We start from the raw sequence: 20,364 nt of genomic DNA, 5'->3' as shown, positions 1-20,364 counted from the left end.
AGATTTTCTTGCAGCAGGCAACCATAAAAGTACTCACTGTTCCTGATTGTGGCATAGCAAACACATCAATCACTCTGACTGTGTAATCATCAACAAATTCTCCAAGCATTAGACCCATAACTTCCATTGGAACTCCAGCACGGCCATGTTTTAACATCTGTAAATAGGAAGATATGTGGACACAAAATGTATTCAAGACTTTTGGTCTCTTTTTGTTTGTTTTTAAAAATAATCTAATTTTTCTTCAGTGGAATTAAAAGTCTATTTTATAGATGTGCCTAAAATAATACGTAAGTCTGAGGGGATAAAGATGGCAAATATACCAAAGTAGAAGATAGAGTAAAATCAACAGAGGTTTTTAATGCAAATAACCCCATTCATAACTTACTTTTAACAGAGCCAGGGAAGAGATATAGACTTGTTCTGCTGTGTCCACTGCAGGAGCATCTGTAGGAGGCCCCTAGAAACAAGTACATCAAGTATTATACACAGAGTATAGGAGTGGAAATTAAGTTACATGTCATATAAATTTGATTGTTTTAAGAGAAAAACATGTCAAACATCTTTTTATTCAGTACCAATGCAAATACTCATGTTTATAACAAATTCAAATCTTAAGAAAATACAAAAGTTAGCACTTAGAAAAGTTTCCAATGACCTTAAAGCTTCTATCTTTCAGCAATGCTAACCTATTCATAGTACAAAATAACATTTCCTATTGAAACGTGAATATAAAATGCTGTTAGACTAGCATGATTAACTGAAGGACCGAGAGAAACAACAAATCCTCTGAGCTTCTTGATTTTTAGCTAAAGATAGCACACAGATTAGGGATACAGAATTGTTTTGCTGATTCACAGATATATAGTGGGAGGGAAAGGGAAAGACTTCTAATCCCTAGGTGAAATAGCTGTGAACAACATACTCTGCACTTCACCTAATGAAGCTGCTCCCCTCTCTTCCCACAACAACAAATTTAACACAGTTGTCTCAGGCATGAACAAACTGGTTAAGTTATGAAAATATCTCCAAAATCCTGACTACTACTTTTAAAACAAATATTATTAATCTTATTACAGTTTCTCTGGAAAAATCTTATTCATGAAAAGAAACAAATTTCTTTTTACTCTAACTTTCAGGAACACAAAGCAACTTATAGTCCTTACCTTCAAGATGCCTACTATCTTACAATCTTATGTGATTCTTCCCACAATTAATAGACACTTTAAAAACTTCTTGCTTTTTCAGTATTGGGTAGGCTGGGAAATTATCCTGAGATGTGATTTGTAACTGCCAGGTCCTGCTTTACTTAAAAGTTCTCACCTTGACAACAACTTTACTACAAATTACAAAATAAACATGTAGCTATTCAAGTTGTAACTCAATGATCTCTCTTTTACTTACTGAAATTTAACAATTGCTTTACTCTTTACAGTCCACACTTACAGGTCTATATGTATTTCTTCTATTTATATGCTAAATTCTGTGATTTGTTTTGTTTAAAAGCTCATAATAATTACTAAAACCATTAAGTATAAAAGGTTCTAGAGTAAGTTTTCTCTAAATACAAGAATGTCCAGTAAACTGGTAAAAAGAAAAAAGAAAAAAAAAATCAAGCCCCACAAATTTGTATTTTGATAATAAATGCCAGACAATAAAGTTTAAAAATGACAAAACTTTTCATTTATCATCAAATGCAGCTTTTTATGGGGGAGGGGGGTGCTGGGGATTTAACCCAGAGGTGATTTATCACTAAGCAATTGCTGAGGCTGTCCTGGAACGTGATCCTCTGGCTTCAGCCTCCCAAATTGCTGGGATTACAATGTGCACTACCGTGCCTAGTTCTACTGCAGCTTTACTGCTTATCTTTTAAACAGATAAGAATCTGTTTTAGGATGAAAACTTGGAGGCTCGCTGAGGTTCTAGGAGGTCAAAACATTGGCTGAAGTAATAATTTCAGTGATATAATCTTATTCATTTAAATAAGACAGGAAAAATTAAGCAAGATAGATGTAATGAGAGGTTTGGGAAAATAATACTATAAGGTTAGGATGATGAACACTATATTCATAACATTATTTCCTGATCTGGAGCAAATTTTAAAATTGCAATGTGGAAGGCCAGGTGCAGCAGTGCACATCTGTAATCCCAGTAGCTCAGGAGGCTTAGGCAGGAGGACTGCAAGTTCAAAGACAGCCTCAGGAACTTGGTGAGGCCCTAAGCAACTTAGTGAGACCCCGTCTCAAAATTAAAAAATAAAGAAGTCTAGGAATGTGGCTCAGTGGTTAAGTGCTCCTAGGTTAAATCCTGGTATTCTGCTCCCCCCCCCCCCCAAAAAAAAGCATATGGAAAACAAAGTTACACTGGTATCTTGACTATAGATATTAATAGTCTTTTCTCAATTTGTCAGAAAATATTTAGGAAAAAGAGAGGATTAAAACATCACATCATGGGCTGGGGATGTGGCTCAAGCGGTAGCGCGCTCGCCTGGCGTGCGTGCGGCCCGGGTTCGATCCTCAGCACCACATACAAAGAAAGATGTTGTGTCTGCCGAGAACTAAGAAAAAATAAATAAATATTAAAAAAAAATTCTCTCTCTCTCTGTCCCCCTCTCTCTCACTCTCTCTCTAAAAAAAATAAACAACATCACATCATCACCAAAATGTGTTACTGACAGAATCCAGAAACTATTACTGCCAAAAATGAAGGAAGAAAACTTGTTTTGTACATTCTAAATAATCAGTTCCTAGCAAAGTGCCTGGCACATAGTAAAAACTCAGTAAGTATTTGTTGGGAGGGAGGGAGGGATGGAAGGAGGGAATCAATTAAGATAGCATAAGCCAATGGAACAGAAAAGAAAAATTGCTACCAGTTATATGTGAGAAAGGAAGCAAGCCACATGCAAGTAAGTTATCTTAGCACCTCTCTCACAATATATTTTCTTCTAGTTCAGAATCTTACTAACAGAGAACCATGTACCAAGTGAAAAACCATGCAATTGTTTCTTTTAATATATGCTGTTTGAGACAGCAGTCAGTGGTATTTTCGGTTGACCCTCTCACATTCTCAACCTTCTTACTGTTTTATTCTGTTTCTTGATCTAGCAGGCAGACTACATTTCCCAGACAAAACCTAGCAAGAAGGAAAGAAGGGTACGCAGCAGTGAAATGCACTGAGAGGTAGTGTATGTCTATGGGACAGATACTAAGGATCTTGATAGCAGTGAATATATGAGGCTATTGTTATTTACATGTTTACCTGTTTGGGATAGCACAGAGATCATGTAGGAAAAAAAAATTATATGGTTTTTTTGAAAACCATATTCTGGAAACTGAGCTCAGAAAGGTATGTGAGAACTTGTACAAATACATATCAATGGTGACCTAAAAGCCCTGAAGATGAAGGGGAAAAAAATTTGTAGCTACAATTATGTCCATTATTTGTGACAAACCCAACTAGAGAATGCCATTCTGACTATTCAAAGAGACACCCCAAAATAGGAAACACCGATGAAATTTTGAAAAATTGCTTAGTGTACATAGAATATAAGAAAGAAGGTCTCTCTTCTCTTTCTTCCATACTGGTGATTGAACCCAGGACCTCACGCAGGTCAAGCAAGCCCCCTACCACTGAACTACATCCCCAGCCCTTTAAAATACATTTCTTTGAGACAGGATCTAAGTTGCCCAGGCTGGTCTCAAACTTGTGATTTTCTGCCTCAGCCTTCCAAGCCGCTGGGATTACAGGAATGCATCACCTTGCCCAGCTAAGGTTTTATTTTTATGAAATATAAAGTTAGAGGACAGACAAGATAAAAAATAATTAATGATTAAGATTATACTAGGAGAGGGCTGGGGATGTGGCTCAAGTGGTAGTGTGCTTGCCTGGCATGTGTGCGGCCCGGGTTCGATCCTCAGCACCACATACAAACAAAGATGTGTCCGCTGAAAACTAGAAAATAAATATTAAAAAATTTTCTCTCTCTCTCTCTCTCTCTCTTTAAAAAAAAAAAGATTATACTGGGAGAAACAAGGGTAAAATAACATGACAAGTTTAATTCAGAGATATGGAATAAAAAATTCTCTTTTACAAAGAGAGGGGACAACAGAGCTGTGTTGATTTGACTAATCTAGGAACATGGATTTAAAAGTCTTTTAAACAACTTTAACATAACCACTATAAAATTAACACACTAGAAAAAGAAAGAATAAAAGGAAGGAAGGAAGAAGGGAGGGAAACACAACCCTGCCCAGTCAAACAACTGTAGGAAAGCAAGACAGGAGAAAAATGATAAGATCAAATATACTGGTTATGAAAAAAATATAAATGGATTAAAGTCCCCTGTTAAAAGATAAAAGCATCTCAAAATGAATTTAAAATGGAAATTTGTGTATTTGTGAGCAAGATTTGTCAATGAGATATAGGATGAATATCTCTTCTCTAAAATGCTTGGGATCAGAAGTGTTTCAGATTTTAGTGTTTTTCAAAATTTGGGATATTTGCATAGACTTTATCAGTTAAACATGCCTATTTTAAAGATCTAAAATGTGTAAAGTTCCAAAATCTGAAACTTTTTGAACACTCAAACATTCTGGATTTGAATCCAAGCATTCTGGATTTTGATTAGGGATGTTCACTCTATGTGTGTATTTCTTGTGTAAAAGAAACAACAATGGCCACTATGGTTCACTCCTCTTACATTTCTTCAGTGATGTATTACACCAATATTTCCCAGTATTAAATCATCTTTATATTTCAGGGATTAAATTATTTAAATTTTATGTAATAGCTTTTACCTATGGTTTTCATTTTTCTGTTCAAAAGGGAGACTGGTCTGACCATTTTTCTGCCAAATTTATCTGTCTCTTTAATACTCAAAACAGTTCACTATTAAAACATTTGGGCTGGGGATGTGGCTCAGTGGTAGAGTGTTTGCCTAGCATGAATAAGGCCCTGAGTTCAATCCCTAGCACCACCAAAAAGAAAAACCCCCAAACAAAAAACTTTTGGCTTTGAGGCTTCTTTTGGAGGTAATTACTATAACTTTCTCAGTGACATTGATAAATTCAGTTTATCTCTATCGAAATGGAATGAACTACTATACAGCTGCAGAAATTTCCATTTCATTCAGATTTCAAAGCTATCACCATAAAATTGAACATATTTTATTCTCATTTTTTATTGTTTAATACTGGAAACATTTAAAACTAAATTTGTTTCTTTCTATCATTTTACTACAAACCCACATGCATTAAAGAGTTACATTTTTTTAAAAATCAAGTCATAACAAAAACTATGCTAAATATACAAGAAAATGTCTATTTGATCTCAGGGTAAAGAAACACAAACCCAGTGTTCAAACAAATAAAAGAATGTACATTTGACAACAATCTAAAATTTCTTAACACAGAATGAAAAAGCATAGTAAAACAAATACCCTCTAAAAAAATAGCTATACCATTTATTATAAATCAATAAATTATATATTAAAAATATATTTTATATTATATAGTATATTAAAAAATACTAAAATCTTAATGGGAAACATGGACAAAGAATATAAAGGGACTAATTATATAAGAAATACATGATAAAATAAATACAAAAAAATGGGGCTGGGGTTGTGGCTCAGCGGTAGAGCGCTCGCCTTGCACCCAGGAGGCCCTGGGTTCCGATCCTCAGCACCACATAAAAATAAATAAGTGAAATAAAGGTATTGTGTCCAATTATAACTAAAAAATGAATATTAAAATAAATAAATAAATACAGAAAAATGTTCAACCTCCCTAGCTGACCTTCTTTGAAGAAATACCAATCAACACATTAAAACATTGTGTTTTCTTCCTACCAAACAAACTTTACCATAACCCTATTCTGGGGAGGGTATAATAAAAGAGACACTCGGCACTGTTTGTAGGAATGTGAATTGGCAACTGAACAAATGTAAACAAAAGCCTTACAACTATACAAACTTTGTGACCTACTTTTTCACTCTTAGAAATTATTTGGGTAAATCAGCAGAGATGTTTGCAGTAACCAAACTATTCATGACACTTTTTTTAATAATAAAAATAAAGCAATGAACTTAACCTATAATTAAAGAGTATTGCCAAAAACCCCATCCCTCCAAAGGCCCTAATGATCTGATAGACATTATAAACTTAAGTTAACCAAGTACCCTAATCTGCTGCTATATTTTAACATACAGTCTTGAAAGAATTGTTTGCTAAACTAAAAGAAAGAGGCAAGGTTGTAGGAAAAAAGAAAACCTGCATAATGTTCGGAATAAGTTGGTACAGCCAATATTAAAAAGAGTATATAAGTACTTCAAACGAACAAAAGGAAGGGAAGGGGGATAGGAATAGGAAAGACAGTAGAATAAATCTAACATAATTTTCCTGTGCACACATATGAAAATATCTAAGTTAATCCCACCATCATGTCTACCCACAAGAATGTGATTCTAATTAGAATAAGATATATACCATGCTTGTGTAATTGTATTGAAATGGATTTACTGTCATATAGAACTAAGAAGAATCAATAAAATAAAATAAAGTAAAATAAGGAACTATCACATAACCTAGCAATTCCTCTTCTGGATATAATAGCTAGAAGAAATGAAATCAGCACCATGAAAAGTTATCTGCACTCCCATGTTCACTGCAGCACTATTCACAATACCAAGATATGGAAACAACACACCTGTCTGCTGACAGATCAGTGAATAAATAAAGTGTGGTATTTATGCACACTGGAGTATTACTCAATCATAAAAAGAAAGAAATATTATCATTTGAAACAACATGTATAAAATTTGAGGACATTACACTACGTGAAATAAGTAATAGAGAGAAAGACATGATCTCACTTATAAGTGGACTCCAAAATAATGAACTCATAAAAACAGAGCTGAATGGTGGTTACTAGAGGTGGGAGGTGAGGAAAAAGGAAGATCTTCAAGTACAAACTTTCAGTTATGAGTAAGTTCAGGTGAGATGACACATGCAAATTAATCTGATTGTGGTAACCATTTCACAAATATGTATGCGTGAACTCAGAGGATTTACACTGTATCCTCTAAGATCATACAATTTTGTTTGTTAATTATACATCAATAAAGCTGGGTGAACAAAAAAGAAAGCTAAGAAAAAGGAGTGGGGCTACCAAATACATTCACACTGCTGCAGATTTCCAGGAGTGATGGGGTGTGAGCGCACCAGGGATTGAACCCAGGGGAACTTAAAAACTAAGCTACATCCACAGCCCCTTTTATTTTTTATTTTGAGAGAGGGTCTCACTAAGTTGCTGAGGCTGGCTTTGAACTTGTGATCTTCCTGCCTCAATCTCTCCAGCTACTGGGATTACAGGCTTGTGCCACTGCATCTAGCTTCTATCCTTTCTCAGTGGCTTAAGAAGGGAGGAATTAACCCATAAAACAACCATTTAGGCTTTAAATGATTACTAATGCAAAGTATTTTAGTGACCCAGGAGGCAGCCTTTGTTGGTCAGTTCTGGACTGGATTCCACTTTTCCAGGGTCCTTCACTTTCAGAGTTACCCCAAACAGGAACATGACTTAAAAGTCATGATATCTAAGAAATGTTCAAAAGAACTTGATGAAGTTTGGAAAAGACCCAAGGTACAGAACAGCTCTCTTTAATTACCTGAAAAGTTATCAGAAGATGTTTAAACCAATAGTTCTCAAAATACAGTCCCTGAACCAGTCCTATCAGTATCATCTGGGTGCCACAGTCTGGCTGGGCACAATTCAGGAGCCACTTGTCAAAAGAAACGAACTTTATTTTTAGAACCACACAGGCCAAACAAAACAGCTCCTCAGGAAAAACCTTCAGAGCCCAACTGCCACCACCGGCTTCCCACAAGCCTCTCCACCTCCCCCACTCCTCCTGCTCTTGAGGCCGATTGGCTGGGTCGCGTGGGCGGAGCCAAAAAAGTCCCCCAATGAGCAGCTCCGTGGTCTGAAAGGGCAGGGAAACAGCCCAATGAGCATCACTGCAGAGGAGCCAATCAGTTGGCAGCTAGAAGTTGCTGGGGCCATTGTGAGCCAATCATCAGCTGGCAGCTGGAAGTTTGCTGGGGCCCCTTAGGCTGTGGCTCTCAACATCTTCCCCTCTCTGTTTAAACAACAAGCATGTGGCTTAGGGACCGTGACTGCCTTAGGTTGTCCAATAGTACATATGGTCCTTACCCGTTATCGGATGAGCTGACCTCAAGGCGTCAGCCTCCTGTCTTAGGTTGGTACCATTGCAACTGGATCTTACCCGTCACTGACTACCGGTCTAGTATACAGCCACACCTGTGGATAGGTCTTTGTACCAGCGAGGGGGGGGGTGAGGTTCTTTGCCTCACCTCTGTTGGCCCCCAAATTTTAGCTGAACGACTATGACAAGCAGAAGGAAGGAAGATACACCAAGCCAACTGACGGCTCCTTTTGGAAAAATTGTACTACCGATGACATCATCAGCAAAAATACCCCAACACTACCACAAGTCGCTGCACCAACAGATAGTTCACAATGCATACAGGTGAGTTCACAATGCATACAAGTGATACATAGTCCAGGCAAGTTCTGCAAGCAGTTCAGTGATGGCTATTGCAGAAGCTGTAGATTGGTTTTATCTTTGTCTTCACCAGCACTGGGTCAGGACCTTTCCATTGTCCTGTTAGAATATCCTTAATTGTTTAAACAAAGAGGGGGAGATGTTGAGAGCCACAGCCTAAGGGGTCCCAGCAAACTTCCAGCTGCCAGCAAACTTCTAGCTGCCAGCTGATTGGCTCCTCTGCAGTGATGCTCATTGGGCTGTTTCCCTGCCCTTTCAGACCACGGAGCTGCTCATTGGGGGACTTTTTTGGCTCCGCCCACACGACCCAGCCAATCGGCCTCAAGAGCAGGAGGAGTGGGGGAGGTGGAGAGGTTTGTGGGAAGCCGGTGGTGGCAGTTGGGCTCTGAAGGTTTTTCCTGAGGAGCTGTTTTGTTTGGCCTGTGTGATTCTAAAAATAAAGTTCGTTTCTTTTGACAAGTGGCTCCTGAATTGTGCCCAGCCAGACTGTGGCATCTGGGAACTTGTTAACAATCAGAAATTGTGGATCACAGTCCACAGATATCAGGGTTTTAAAGAAGCTCACCTACTACTGAGTCTGATGCTTGAAGTTTGAGAAGCACTGAGTTAGACTATATAGTATGTAGAACTATGGACTAATGGAAAGAAGCAGCAGGACAGTAGACTAGGAAACATCTTACATTCCAAATTATCCAAAGAAAACTTAACGTTAATGAGTTTTCTGTAGTGGATGTTAATAAACACAGTTGTTTAGATTAGTAAAAATGTTATTCAAAGGAATCAAACATTTTTTGACTGATTAAATCAGATTATATTTTTCAGGTTCCCTCCTATCTTCCTATCAACTATCCTATTGTCTCGGAAGGAAGACATCTCAAATTCCATGTCTTCAAAAATCAAGCTTACCATGTTTCTCCACAAACCAACATGCTCAGTTTATTCTAATTAATATCTCAACTCTCTCAAACTAAGATACCTAAGCAAAATTTCTTTGGTCTCTTCTTCAGTTTGTACTTTTAATATATTGCCAAGTTTTATCAATTCTTTACTATTTTGCAGTGGCAAAGAGTTTTAAAAATACTAATTTTTAAGAAAGGAGTTGCAAGAAAACACTACATAAGGAGTTCACTCCTAGTCAAGGAAGTTTGGAGTATACTGTGTATTCATCCACCTGATTCTCGAATATATGTTGTATGCTAGGATAGTAAAGGAAATAAGTAAAATCCTGGGCTAGGAAAAAAAAATCTGTTTATCTTTTAACCTAAAGTTTTCTAAATTGGTACATGGGTCACATAGTACTATCAAAAAACCTGGAGTTTCTGTTTCGGGCTCTGAAAAAAATATATCATTTTTTTCAAATGTGTGAAGAGGCTACAAATAACAGTTAAGTAATTGCTTTAGCTGTGTGGTTAAACGAAGGCTTCAAGAAGCTTGTGAGGAAGTCAAAATACACATCGGCATAGATTCAAGGCTAAAAAGTATCACAACCAGGACTAAAATATAATTCCTGATTTCTAACAATATTATATCATCCCACTTCAGATGCCCAAATCTACTTTTGAGAGCTTAGTTCCTTTCCATTGTTTATAATTTTAGAATCCTCCACCACCTGTAACCATTTCCTATTAAGGAAAATGGGAAGAAAACCTGGGATGTCCTTCCTATTCAAAAGCAGTTAACATGCCCACTGAGAAAAGGGGAACACATACATAGAGATCCCCCTATGTTTTCTAAAATCTAGAGAGCACAGTGGGCTATCAGAACAAAATACAGTTCTTGGTGTACTTATAACACGGAATATATGCTAACATGAAAGCAACAACAACAAAATCTTTTTATTAAAATCTACCATGGGAAATTTAAGTCACATAAAACATTAGCAATTTTTTAAAAAAATCTCAGCATATAAATGATAGATTAAAAAAGCCAGAATAGTTTTCAAAACTATCCAAGATTTAAATCATGGTTATAAAGTCATAGTTATAAAACCATCATCACTTAAAATTATTTGAGAATTGATTAATCCTATTCTAAAGAACTGAATAATTAAGATACTAATTCATGATAGAAGCTGAGGTCTCAAATATGAAGGTTTTTTTCCAAGATACTTCATGTACTAAATGGCTATCCCCTAGGCAAAGAAAAAATACTGAGGTAAAGATCTATTTCAAAAATTAAATAACTTTAAAAAATATATGGGTCACAGGATTCAGTGAGGACCGTAGGAGTGGTCAGGATGATGAGGGGATAATGGCCACAGAAAGTATATTGGGATTAGCAACCCAGAGGAACAGACACAGATAATGGTTTTAGCCCTCACCTATAGAAAGTTCCTAAAACCCTTTAACTTTTCTTGCTCTAATGTTTCATATATTTCCAGTCCTACGACTTTACTGAGAAACCAAAGATTCCACAAGTAGGAAAGACACAACTGTTTTCTCAAATTAACTATTGTTAGGCTATGTTTATATTCAACTAAAATAAACATGTGATCACAAATAAGGGCAAGTTATAACATCCCCCCATTATAGGATTTTTTAAAAATCCTAAACAAATGAAGAGAATGTAAACCACTTTCATCATCTTTCATTTAAGAACTTACTATGTTTAAGAAATTAAGCTAAATGCTGAATAAATTGAGGGCAAAGAAAGAAAAAAACCTGTATTATGTTACAAATCAAATGAAAATCTAGCTCCCAAACACTGTTTGAATTTTTAAAACTGGCTTAGGCTATTAATATAAAAAATAGTAATGGAAAAAGTCTTCTTTCTGGTGCTTCATCAACAGCATAGCTATAAAATTATCAGCTTCTATAGTGTGTGAACTATTCAAGTTAACTCTGCTGACCTTGTAACAACTATTTCACCACCACAATAAACAAGAATCAGAAAGGCACGTTTTTGGAGATTAAACATGATATAAGTTAAATGTCAATGTCCTTTAATAATAATTATTACAGTAACTAAAGGCACAAGTATTAAGTTAAGAGGTACTTAACTAAAATAAATAAATATAAACTGAACTAGTCTATATTTTATACAATGCCACTACGAAATAAAAACACATATCACCAAGGACAGGCAAGTAAAATAAGAAGCACCTGACTGTTCTCCAGCTTTATAGTCTACTGTTAAGAGACTATTAAAAAAACTGAGATATGACTTACAGTTATAGATTGCTGTAAAAGCTATGAAACTGCGGTGTGCAGTGGTGCATGTCTATGATCTCAGAGGCTAAGAAGGCTGAGAATCATGAGAATCACAAGTTCAAAGCCAGCCTCAGCAATTTAGCAAGGCCCTAAGCAACTTAGCAAGACCCTGTCTCAAAAATAAAAACATAAAAAGGGCTAGGGATGTGGCTCAGTAGCTAAGCATCCCTGAGTTCAATCCCTGGTACTAAAACAAAACAAAATTATGATACTAAAATGCACATAGCCCTCACAAAAACCAGAAACTTAAAAAATTACTTTTGCTGTGCACATCCTTAACACTCAATTCCTATAGGCAACTCTGAAATAATGGATTTTTTAAAATAAGTTTGTTTTGGGGTAGGGAAAAATTCATACTTTTAAAAGAAATGTGTACATCAGCTACCTACACAAATGAAAGGTGCGTAGCTAAGCCACAAGCACAGGCTGTGTGACCAGTCTTTATTCACACAAGGAAATCAAACTAACCAGTCACAAGAAACCTACTATGGACCGCACAAAGGTATGAAACTTACCTATGTACAATGAGTTTTTAGCTGCTACATTGCATAAAACAGAAATTATCATCCAGGTCCAAGAATTTAAAATGTTGTTAAATTAAATGAGACAATTTTGTTGTTTTGTTTTTCTTTCCCCACTTAGAAGGTTAAAATCTGATCCAGCATAAAAAGCTGTGATTTTTACTTGGGCAGCCCTTGTTGAGTAAGTGCTAAAAAAAAAAAAAAAAAAAAAAAAAAAAAAAAAAAAAAAAAAAAAAAAGCCAACCAGCAAGCATTTGCCATTACAACAGCATAAAAACTAACGCCTCAAAGTGTTACCTACTCAGGCCTTTTAACAAATTTGTTAGCACTATTAGTTATATTACTCCACCTTTCTCTTAGTGTGAACTGGTATCAATTATTTAGACAATTTTATTATGTTATTAAAATACCTGATGATTAAACACGAACCTAAGTGTCACTTAAGATAAATGTAAAGTATCATCACTGGATTGCAACACTCCCCAAATACTAAAAATATAGTTATCTCAGGAAATGACAATGAATATTTCAAAATTTGTAAATAAAGTTGTTCTAGTATTAAAATATTACATAGGATTTAATTTTATCATGGCTGTTGAAAAGTGCCTATTTGGTTTTGCACCTTAGAATTATTTTTAAGTCTATTAAAATGTGTTTTTAACAAAGAGAAAACAACATAAAACCTAAATATATAATATTTTGAACTGTTGGCAGAAAAAAATTTATGGTATCCAGTATAATCTCTAATAACATCTATCATAAAATTAAAATATTTAAATGAAATGCCACCTTCAGTTTCCTCAGCTAAAAACCCCTCAAAAACAAAGACTGAACACAAAATAAGTGAATCCAAACATACATATAACTACTACTGTACTGTTTATTTCTTACCCAGCAAGGTAAGAAACAACCTTTTAATACTTTAATTTTGTGAGTATTAAACAACTAGTGTGAAAAACAAGCTGCATGTAAACTATTTCTACTGCCTGGCTTCAATGACTAGCTGAGGCAACCTGTTATAGGAGGTGTTAATTGGCAATAGGAGTACAAGTCAGAAGCATGTTCCCCATCGTCCTAACCCAGCAAGGCTAGGTCATTAAAGTGGAAATGAATTCTTTCATGTTGACTTAACCCTTTCGGTGCATGATTTCAGCTGTTTTCTCTCAATTAATTAAAAAAAAAACTTGTTACTTTTTAGAATTAAAAAAAAAAAAATGCCCCCTCTCCCCCAAAAGTCCTTTGGCTGACAGTTCCAATGACTTATTTAGAAGAAAGAACACAGCAAGTTAATTGCAATGCAATACTGCAACTCTCTCTTCCGAAAACATAAAAACTAATTGTATTTGCTTCTTTTAACACTGTAAAGAAGATCTAAAGTATAGTGTTTAGAAATAGCTCAGAATCCTTTAGTCATATAGAATTTTGATTTACATTTATGTGTGAGGATCCAACAACTGCACCTATAATCATCTTAACCCTGGGATTTAGTACTAGTAATATATTCCCATAGCATCCCTATAAGAATTCCCAATATAAAAATGTTTTGAAATGTATGAGTTAATACACCTTTCTAATTATGTTTCATTATTCTGATAAGGTGCATAGTCACAGCATATCCTAATGACTGGTTGCCAAAAAAGCCAAAATTCCTTTTATGGCATGATCTCAGGTTTCCAGATGGCACATTAATTCTTAAAAGAAAAAAAAAAAAGACAAAAAGAAGGAAAGAAAATAAGAAGGGAAATGTCAAAATAATGATGCACTGCTTTTCAAATGCCACATTTATCAATACTAATATCCCATGTATTTTAATCATTACAAGAATTTAAAATAAAACTCAATTATATAAACAATATTGTAAACATTACAATTAAAATTAATACATATGCTGCATCTTTCATCTGAATAATCTTGAAAAATATTAACTTTAATAAAAATCCACAATATCAGAGTTAAGAACTAAAAATCTGAAAACCTATTACACCTAAAACTATACTTGTGATAAGCAATCAATAATTACCAACATGATAGTAGAGACATAATTTCACACATTGTTGAAATTTAACTGGGCTCCTGAGTAACTATGACCAAACAATATGCTTATTTATTAGAAACTTGATCAGTAAGGGACAAAATAATAATGGGAATTATACTATATTATGACACTATACTGTCACTGTCCCTTTACCTATTTCACCCACCTCCTTTCAAGTCCTCCAATTATTTGACAAACTCAGTTGCTGCCTCTCTGAGAACTTTCCCTAGTCAGATTGAACTCCTCTAATACAGCAAACCTAAATGGCTGCCCTAGAGCCAATGGTTTTTGAGAATATAAAAATTTCAGTGGGACACAGGCAGTGGGGGTGGTGAGATGATGTAATAGAAAGGATAAGGGGGGAAATGATACCATTACCTGGTTATAAGGAGACCTAATAAAAATAACATAAAGGTCGGTGGCCTAGTGCACCACACCCAACTGTGACATTCTTTCCCTTTAAGACCACCCTTAATACTTACTTTGAAACAATTTTCACCTACTTAAAAATGTGTGTATATGTGTGCGGGGAGGGGGGGTGGAGAGAGAGAGAGAGAGAGAGAGAGAAAGAAATATGCCATGAGGACCAATCACTCTAAACACCTATGAAATCTCTCACCAGAACAGTGATTCCATTCTGAGTGACTATCACTCTCCTCCACTATGACAGCAAAGGAGAAAGTGTAATATTTGACTACTTTTGTTTTAAAGGATTTTTTACAGAAAATCTGTTGAAACCTCAGAAAATAGAAGATAACTATAAACATTTAGCAGTGGCAAAAACATACTATCTTTTATAACTGAAACAGGGGACCACAATCTAGCAGAAACTTGAATGTACTACAATAGAATATTAAGGTATCAAAAATCGTTCCCTAATAGACATTACAACTAGCTCCAGTTCTTTAGTCACAAATGTTTTCCCCCCACTTTAAAACTACTATTCAAATATAGTACTATTTATTTAAGTATTTCAATTATAAAACATGTAAAATATATTCTGCCACAAATGAACTGGGTTATTTTGGGACGCGTCCATAATTCATAATTCATTATTAATTAGCTCATCTTCTAAATTATTCTGTGCAAAGCCGTGAATCGAATGCTACACTCACTGATACATACATACAGAGATAGTATGCAAAATTTATTTATTCATTCAACAATCACAGACTTAAAAGCCCAGTGCTGGGAATGTATCTCAGTGGGAGAGTGCTTGCCTCCCATGCACAAGCCCCTGAGTTCGATCCCGAGTACTGCAAACAAAAACAAATACAAACAAACAAACAAAAAAAAACCCATATGCCATGTATTGGCTATATAAAGAATAGAAGGGATAAGGGGGGAAATGATATCATAAAGGTAGGCAGTTTTCTGCCCTTAAAAGTTTAACAATATAGAAGGTAGGCAAGAAACAGGAAAACTATAACTGCAACACATTAGATAAAGTAGAAAAATAGAGGCATATATAAAGCACAGAATTCACTACAGTCTATTTAATATAATCTCTCTTTGTGCTAAGAATTGAAGAATATGAAGGTCTTTTCCAAGCAAAAGTCAGGGGAGAGCTCTGCCCTGGTTCTCATGGCATAGGTTAATTGTTATTTGCTTAAGAATAAGCAAATAACAATCAACCTATATATTATCATTCAGAGATTTCCAGGTGATAAAGCAAAGAATTAATAAATTTCCATGGGTGCTTTTTTGAAGATGTGACTTAAAAAAAAAAAAAAAGGTCACCTTTAAAAGTACAATTTTTAATCAAAAGTTCAAAGCCAGCCTCAGCAACTTAACAAGGCCCTAAGCAACTCAAGGAGACTCTGTCTCTAAATAATATATAAGAAAAGGCTGGGGATATGGTTAGTGGTTGAGTGCCCCTGAGTTCAATCCTTGGACCAAAAAAGAAAAAAGTAGACCTCTTAAAAAAGATAGTAAGGGTGGGGTTGGAGTCGTGGCTTAGCGGTAGAGTGCTTGCCTCATACGTATGAGCACCACATATAAATAAGCAAATAAAATAAAGGCCCATCAACAACTAAAAAAATATTTTAAAAAAAGATAGTAAGGGTAAGTAGACCTTACCTAGACTTCTGCATTTATAAAAAACATCCAGCACTTAAGAATATAAATCAGGGGCTGGGATTGTGGCTCAGCGGTGGAGCGCTCGCCTAGCAGGGACAGGACCCAGGTTCGATCCTCAGAACCACATAAAAATAAAGGCATTGTGTTAATTTAAAAAAAAAAAAGAATATAAATCAAACATTCTAGAGTTCTCTGACATGCCTGAAAGAAATAGAGTCACAAGATAATACTTGAGAGATAAGATGGTATGTCTTTCTACACAAAATGTCAGTCTGTAACATAATGCAATAACATTATTGTGACATTATATTATAACCTTGAATTAGGATCATATAGTTCCCAGAACAAAATATTCTTTCAATAAATAATATTTATAAAAAGCTGATTATCAGACAAGGGCATCACTGGAAGAGTGGACAGAGTTCTATGCTAGGATTAGTTGGATCAATGATCAAAGGAGCTGAAGGTTAAGTGGATGCCACTGTGATCAGCTGTTAGATCCAAAAGCAGTCATAAAAGCCAGGCCCTAGAGGTGCTAATATGAATACTAATAATCTTGCCTGTTTGTGTTAATCTTGCTGTATATTTTCCAAATATGTTATATTTATATTTTGCTTTATTTTTCAAATGTTATTTATATTTCATTTAATGAAAGAAGAGGAAGATAAAGTAAAAATAGATAAAAAGAGAACATTATACAGATAAGGGGAATTCAAAGTATTGGGTCAATGTGGACATTGGTATCAGAAAAAAAATTTAAAAGATGGCAAATATTTGTAAGACATTATGATATGTACTAAGTACATGATGAACCAATCAGATGTAGTACCAGTCCTTAAATGTAGTACAGGACATAGACAAAACACAGTAAATGGAAAAATAAATATAAAACTTGTGTTTAGTACCAATAGGAACAAAAATAAGCCTCATGGATTTAATAAAAGTAAGGTACAACTTTGCAAATGGACACTCCAGAAAACAAATAAGTAAGGAATAACTAAAATGGTGGTTCTTGACCCTGTATATACCTCAGAATTGAATGGAAAACTTTAAAAATTCTTATATCTGGGCCCACTCAGATTTAACTGCTCTAGAATGAGGCTCAGGCTTTTTTTTTTTTTTTTTAAAGTTCCCCAAGTGATTCTACGGTAGACTTATATTTATTGTGAGGTTAATGAAATAACTGGAATGAGTTCACCAAACTAAGCTGGCTTGAAATTTCAGAGGTCCATAGCCAACTGTCAAACACATCAAATTCTAAATTACTATGGAGTTTTATTTTAAGCTCAGTGAGATGGAGAGGTTTACAAAATGTAATAGAAATATAAAGTAGGGATAGATTTGTCAAATCTGAAGACATATGGTAATGCCTGTGTGTGTGTGTGTGTGTGTGTGTGTGTGTGTGTGTTTGTATTACTAGAGATTAAACTTAGAGGTGTTCTACTTCTGAGCTACATCCCCAGCTCTTTGTATTTTTACTGTGGAACAGGGTTTCACTAGATTACCCCAAAGTGGCCTCAAACTTACAATCCCCTTGCTTCAGTCTCCCAAGTAACTGGGATTGCAGATATGCCCCACTATGTTGGGCCATATGATAATTCTTGCTATCTACAAATTACTTCTGGTCCTTCTCTCAGGCACATAATAGGACTGCATTTCCCTGACCTCTTAAAGCCAGGTGTGAATATGTGACTTGCTTTAGCCAATGAAATAGAAGATTTCACTCTGTCATTTCCAGTGAAAGCTTTCCAAGAGACACTGTTGAGTGATAGTGTTCTGTTAGCTTAAGTCCTAGAGTTACCATAGAACAAAGCACCCAAGCTGACCCATGATACTCATGTAGCATGAGTAAAGGAAAACTTTGTATTTTTAAGCCACTGAAATTTTAAGGGTTGTTCCTAAAACATCACTGAGCCTTATAGTAAAGGAAGGAGAAAAGAAGCATTTAAGGAGTCTGGAAGGAAAGTTAGTGGTACAATTATTAAACAAACAATAGAGGCAAAGGGCATTTATTTAAAATATACAAAATCCTGCAATGGATGAGCGGAATGCCACTGCATGGGACACATCAGGAATTACAAATACAGTAGTATAATACAGCTAGTTTTGGATTAAAGAGGTTGGAGCAGGAGATAAAACTGGAGAGAAATCATGAAGGATTTCTCTAAAATCTAAACAGAAAATCAACTCACAAGAAGGCCAAACGGGCCATTCTGTGAAGACACACTAATCCTTGACTTTCTTTCTGCTCTAGTGTAACTAATGATAAGACTGTTCTCACCTTCGAGATGGCACTCTTCCACACATCATTTTAGAAAACTCCCAAATGATTCTGATCACACAGTTTTTATCATGGGGCTCTCCTTCCCCCATTCCTTTGAGAATCACTATACTTTGACCTGAAGACCGTAATTTTTATTTAACAGGAAAGCTTACTGAGGACTTATTATGGTTGTTTAAATAAATGAGTAAAATAATAAATACCAGTTCCAGGGGTGGTGGTGCATACCTATAATTCCAGCAGCTCAGGAGGCTGAGGCAAGAGGATTTTGAGTTCAAAGCCAACTTCAGCAACTTAGTGAGGCTCTAAGCAACTCAGCTAGACTGCCCCCACCCCCAAATTTAAAAATGAACTGGGGATGTGAATCAGTGTTAGTTAAATGCCCTGGTTTGAAAAAAAATTTAAAAATTCAGTACTACATTTTGGAAAGGACTCCAGCATTCTGGTGGTAGAAAGATTTATTAAGGGAGACTGGTAACAGGTGGGTACAGATGAGATTATGTAAAGGCTAAATTAAGAAGAGGCAAAGAGATGTAGCACACTTAAGACAGTTTTAGGAAGCAAATGCTTCCTAAAATTAGGTGAGGGAAATGCACAAGTATAATATGGTTGCAGATTTTGCCTTGTCCATAAATCCTGATACCATTAAACAAGACAGACATTTCCTGTCAGGCCATATCCAAAATTTCCAAAATCTGATTATTTCTTTACTACACCTGTAATACAACACTCTGGTGATTAATTATAAACATTTATGTGAATATGAAATCCATTTATATCTCATTTAAAATAATTTTGTTGTTACTTCTATTGGAAATTGTATGAGATTTCACTTCCTATTACCTTGATTAATCAAGACCCGACATTACTAAGTTCAAAGATAAATTAACATAGCTGTTAACATTACCTAGTCTGCAAATGGCTGGTTAGGCCTTCCTAAAGAGGATTCCCCCCTCCCCACCAAAAAAGTATAACAGTAATTTACTAAAAATTAAACACTGTAAACATCTAGTCTTACTGGGACTAGTTTATTTCCTTCTTGGTATAAATTACTGAAGTTTTATAACTAGATAAAAATACATGATACTGAGTTAAATTTGTATTTAAGATAAATCAATATTTTAATAAGTACATTTCATGCAACATTTGAAATAGATCTGTATTAAAAATTATTTATTGTTTATTTGAAATCTGTTATGGTTTAGGTATAAAGTGTCCCCCAAAAGCTCATGTGTAAGACAATGCAAGAAAGTATGTAGGTGAAATGACTGGGTTATAGGCTTTAAAAAAAATCAGTCTATTAATCCACTATAATGGATTAAATGGATGGTAAATGTAGGCAAGTAGATCACTGGTGGCTTGTCTTTGGGGTTTTGTCCCTAGACAGCAGAACTCTGTGCTTCTTAACAGCTGTGTCCTGAGCTGCTTTCCTCCACCATGTCTTTCTGCCTCATCTTAGGCCCAGAGCTGTGGAGTTGGCCATTTATAGAGTTGGCCATAAACTATGGGCCAAATAAACTTTTCTTCCTCTAATTGTTCTTGTCAGGTCTTTTGGTCATAGTGACAAAAAAAAAAAAAAAAATACGGATTAAAACAAAACTCAAATTTACCTAGGCATCTAGTATTTTTATTTGCTAAATCTAGCATTCTTGTCT

At 35.3% G+C, this 20,364-nt stretch overlaps 1 protein-coding gene across 1 annotated transcript in view; it reads right to left on the bottom strand.

Annotated features, from left to right (window-relative positions):
* Positions 1–20,364, bottom strand: part of PSMD14 (proteasome 26S subunit, non-ATPase 14) — a 115,591-nt gene that overhangs the window by 43,066 nt on the left and 52,161 nt on the right. Inside the window, exons 4-5 of the mRNA XM_081262222.1 lie at positions 389–460; positions 38–157 (exon numbers count right to left, since the gene is read on the bottom strand). Coding sequence (XP_081118348.1) covers positions 38–157; positions 389–460 — 192 coding nt within the window. The remainder of the gene's footprint in view (positions 1–37; positions 158–388; positions 461–20,364) is intronic.

The sequence above is a fragment of the Spermophilus citellus genome (assembly GCF_964194105.1).
Source record: "Spermophilus citellus genome assembly, chromosome: 11".
Lineage (NCBI taxonomy): Eukaryota > Metazoa > Chordata > Mammalia > Rodentia > Sciuridae > Spermophilus > Spermophilus citellus.
Note: the sequence above shows the minus strand (reverse complement) of the source record. Positions and strands in the feature narration are given on the sequence as shown.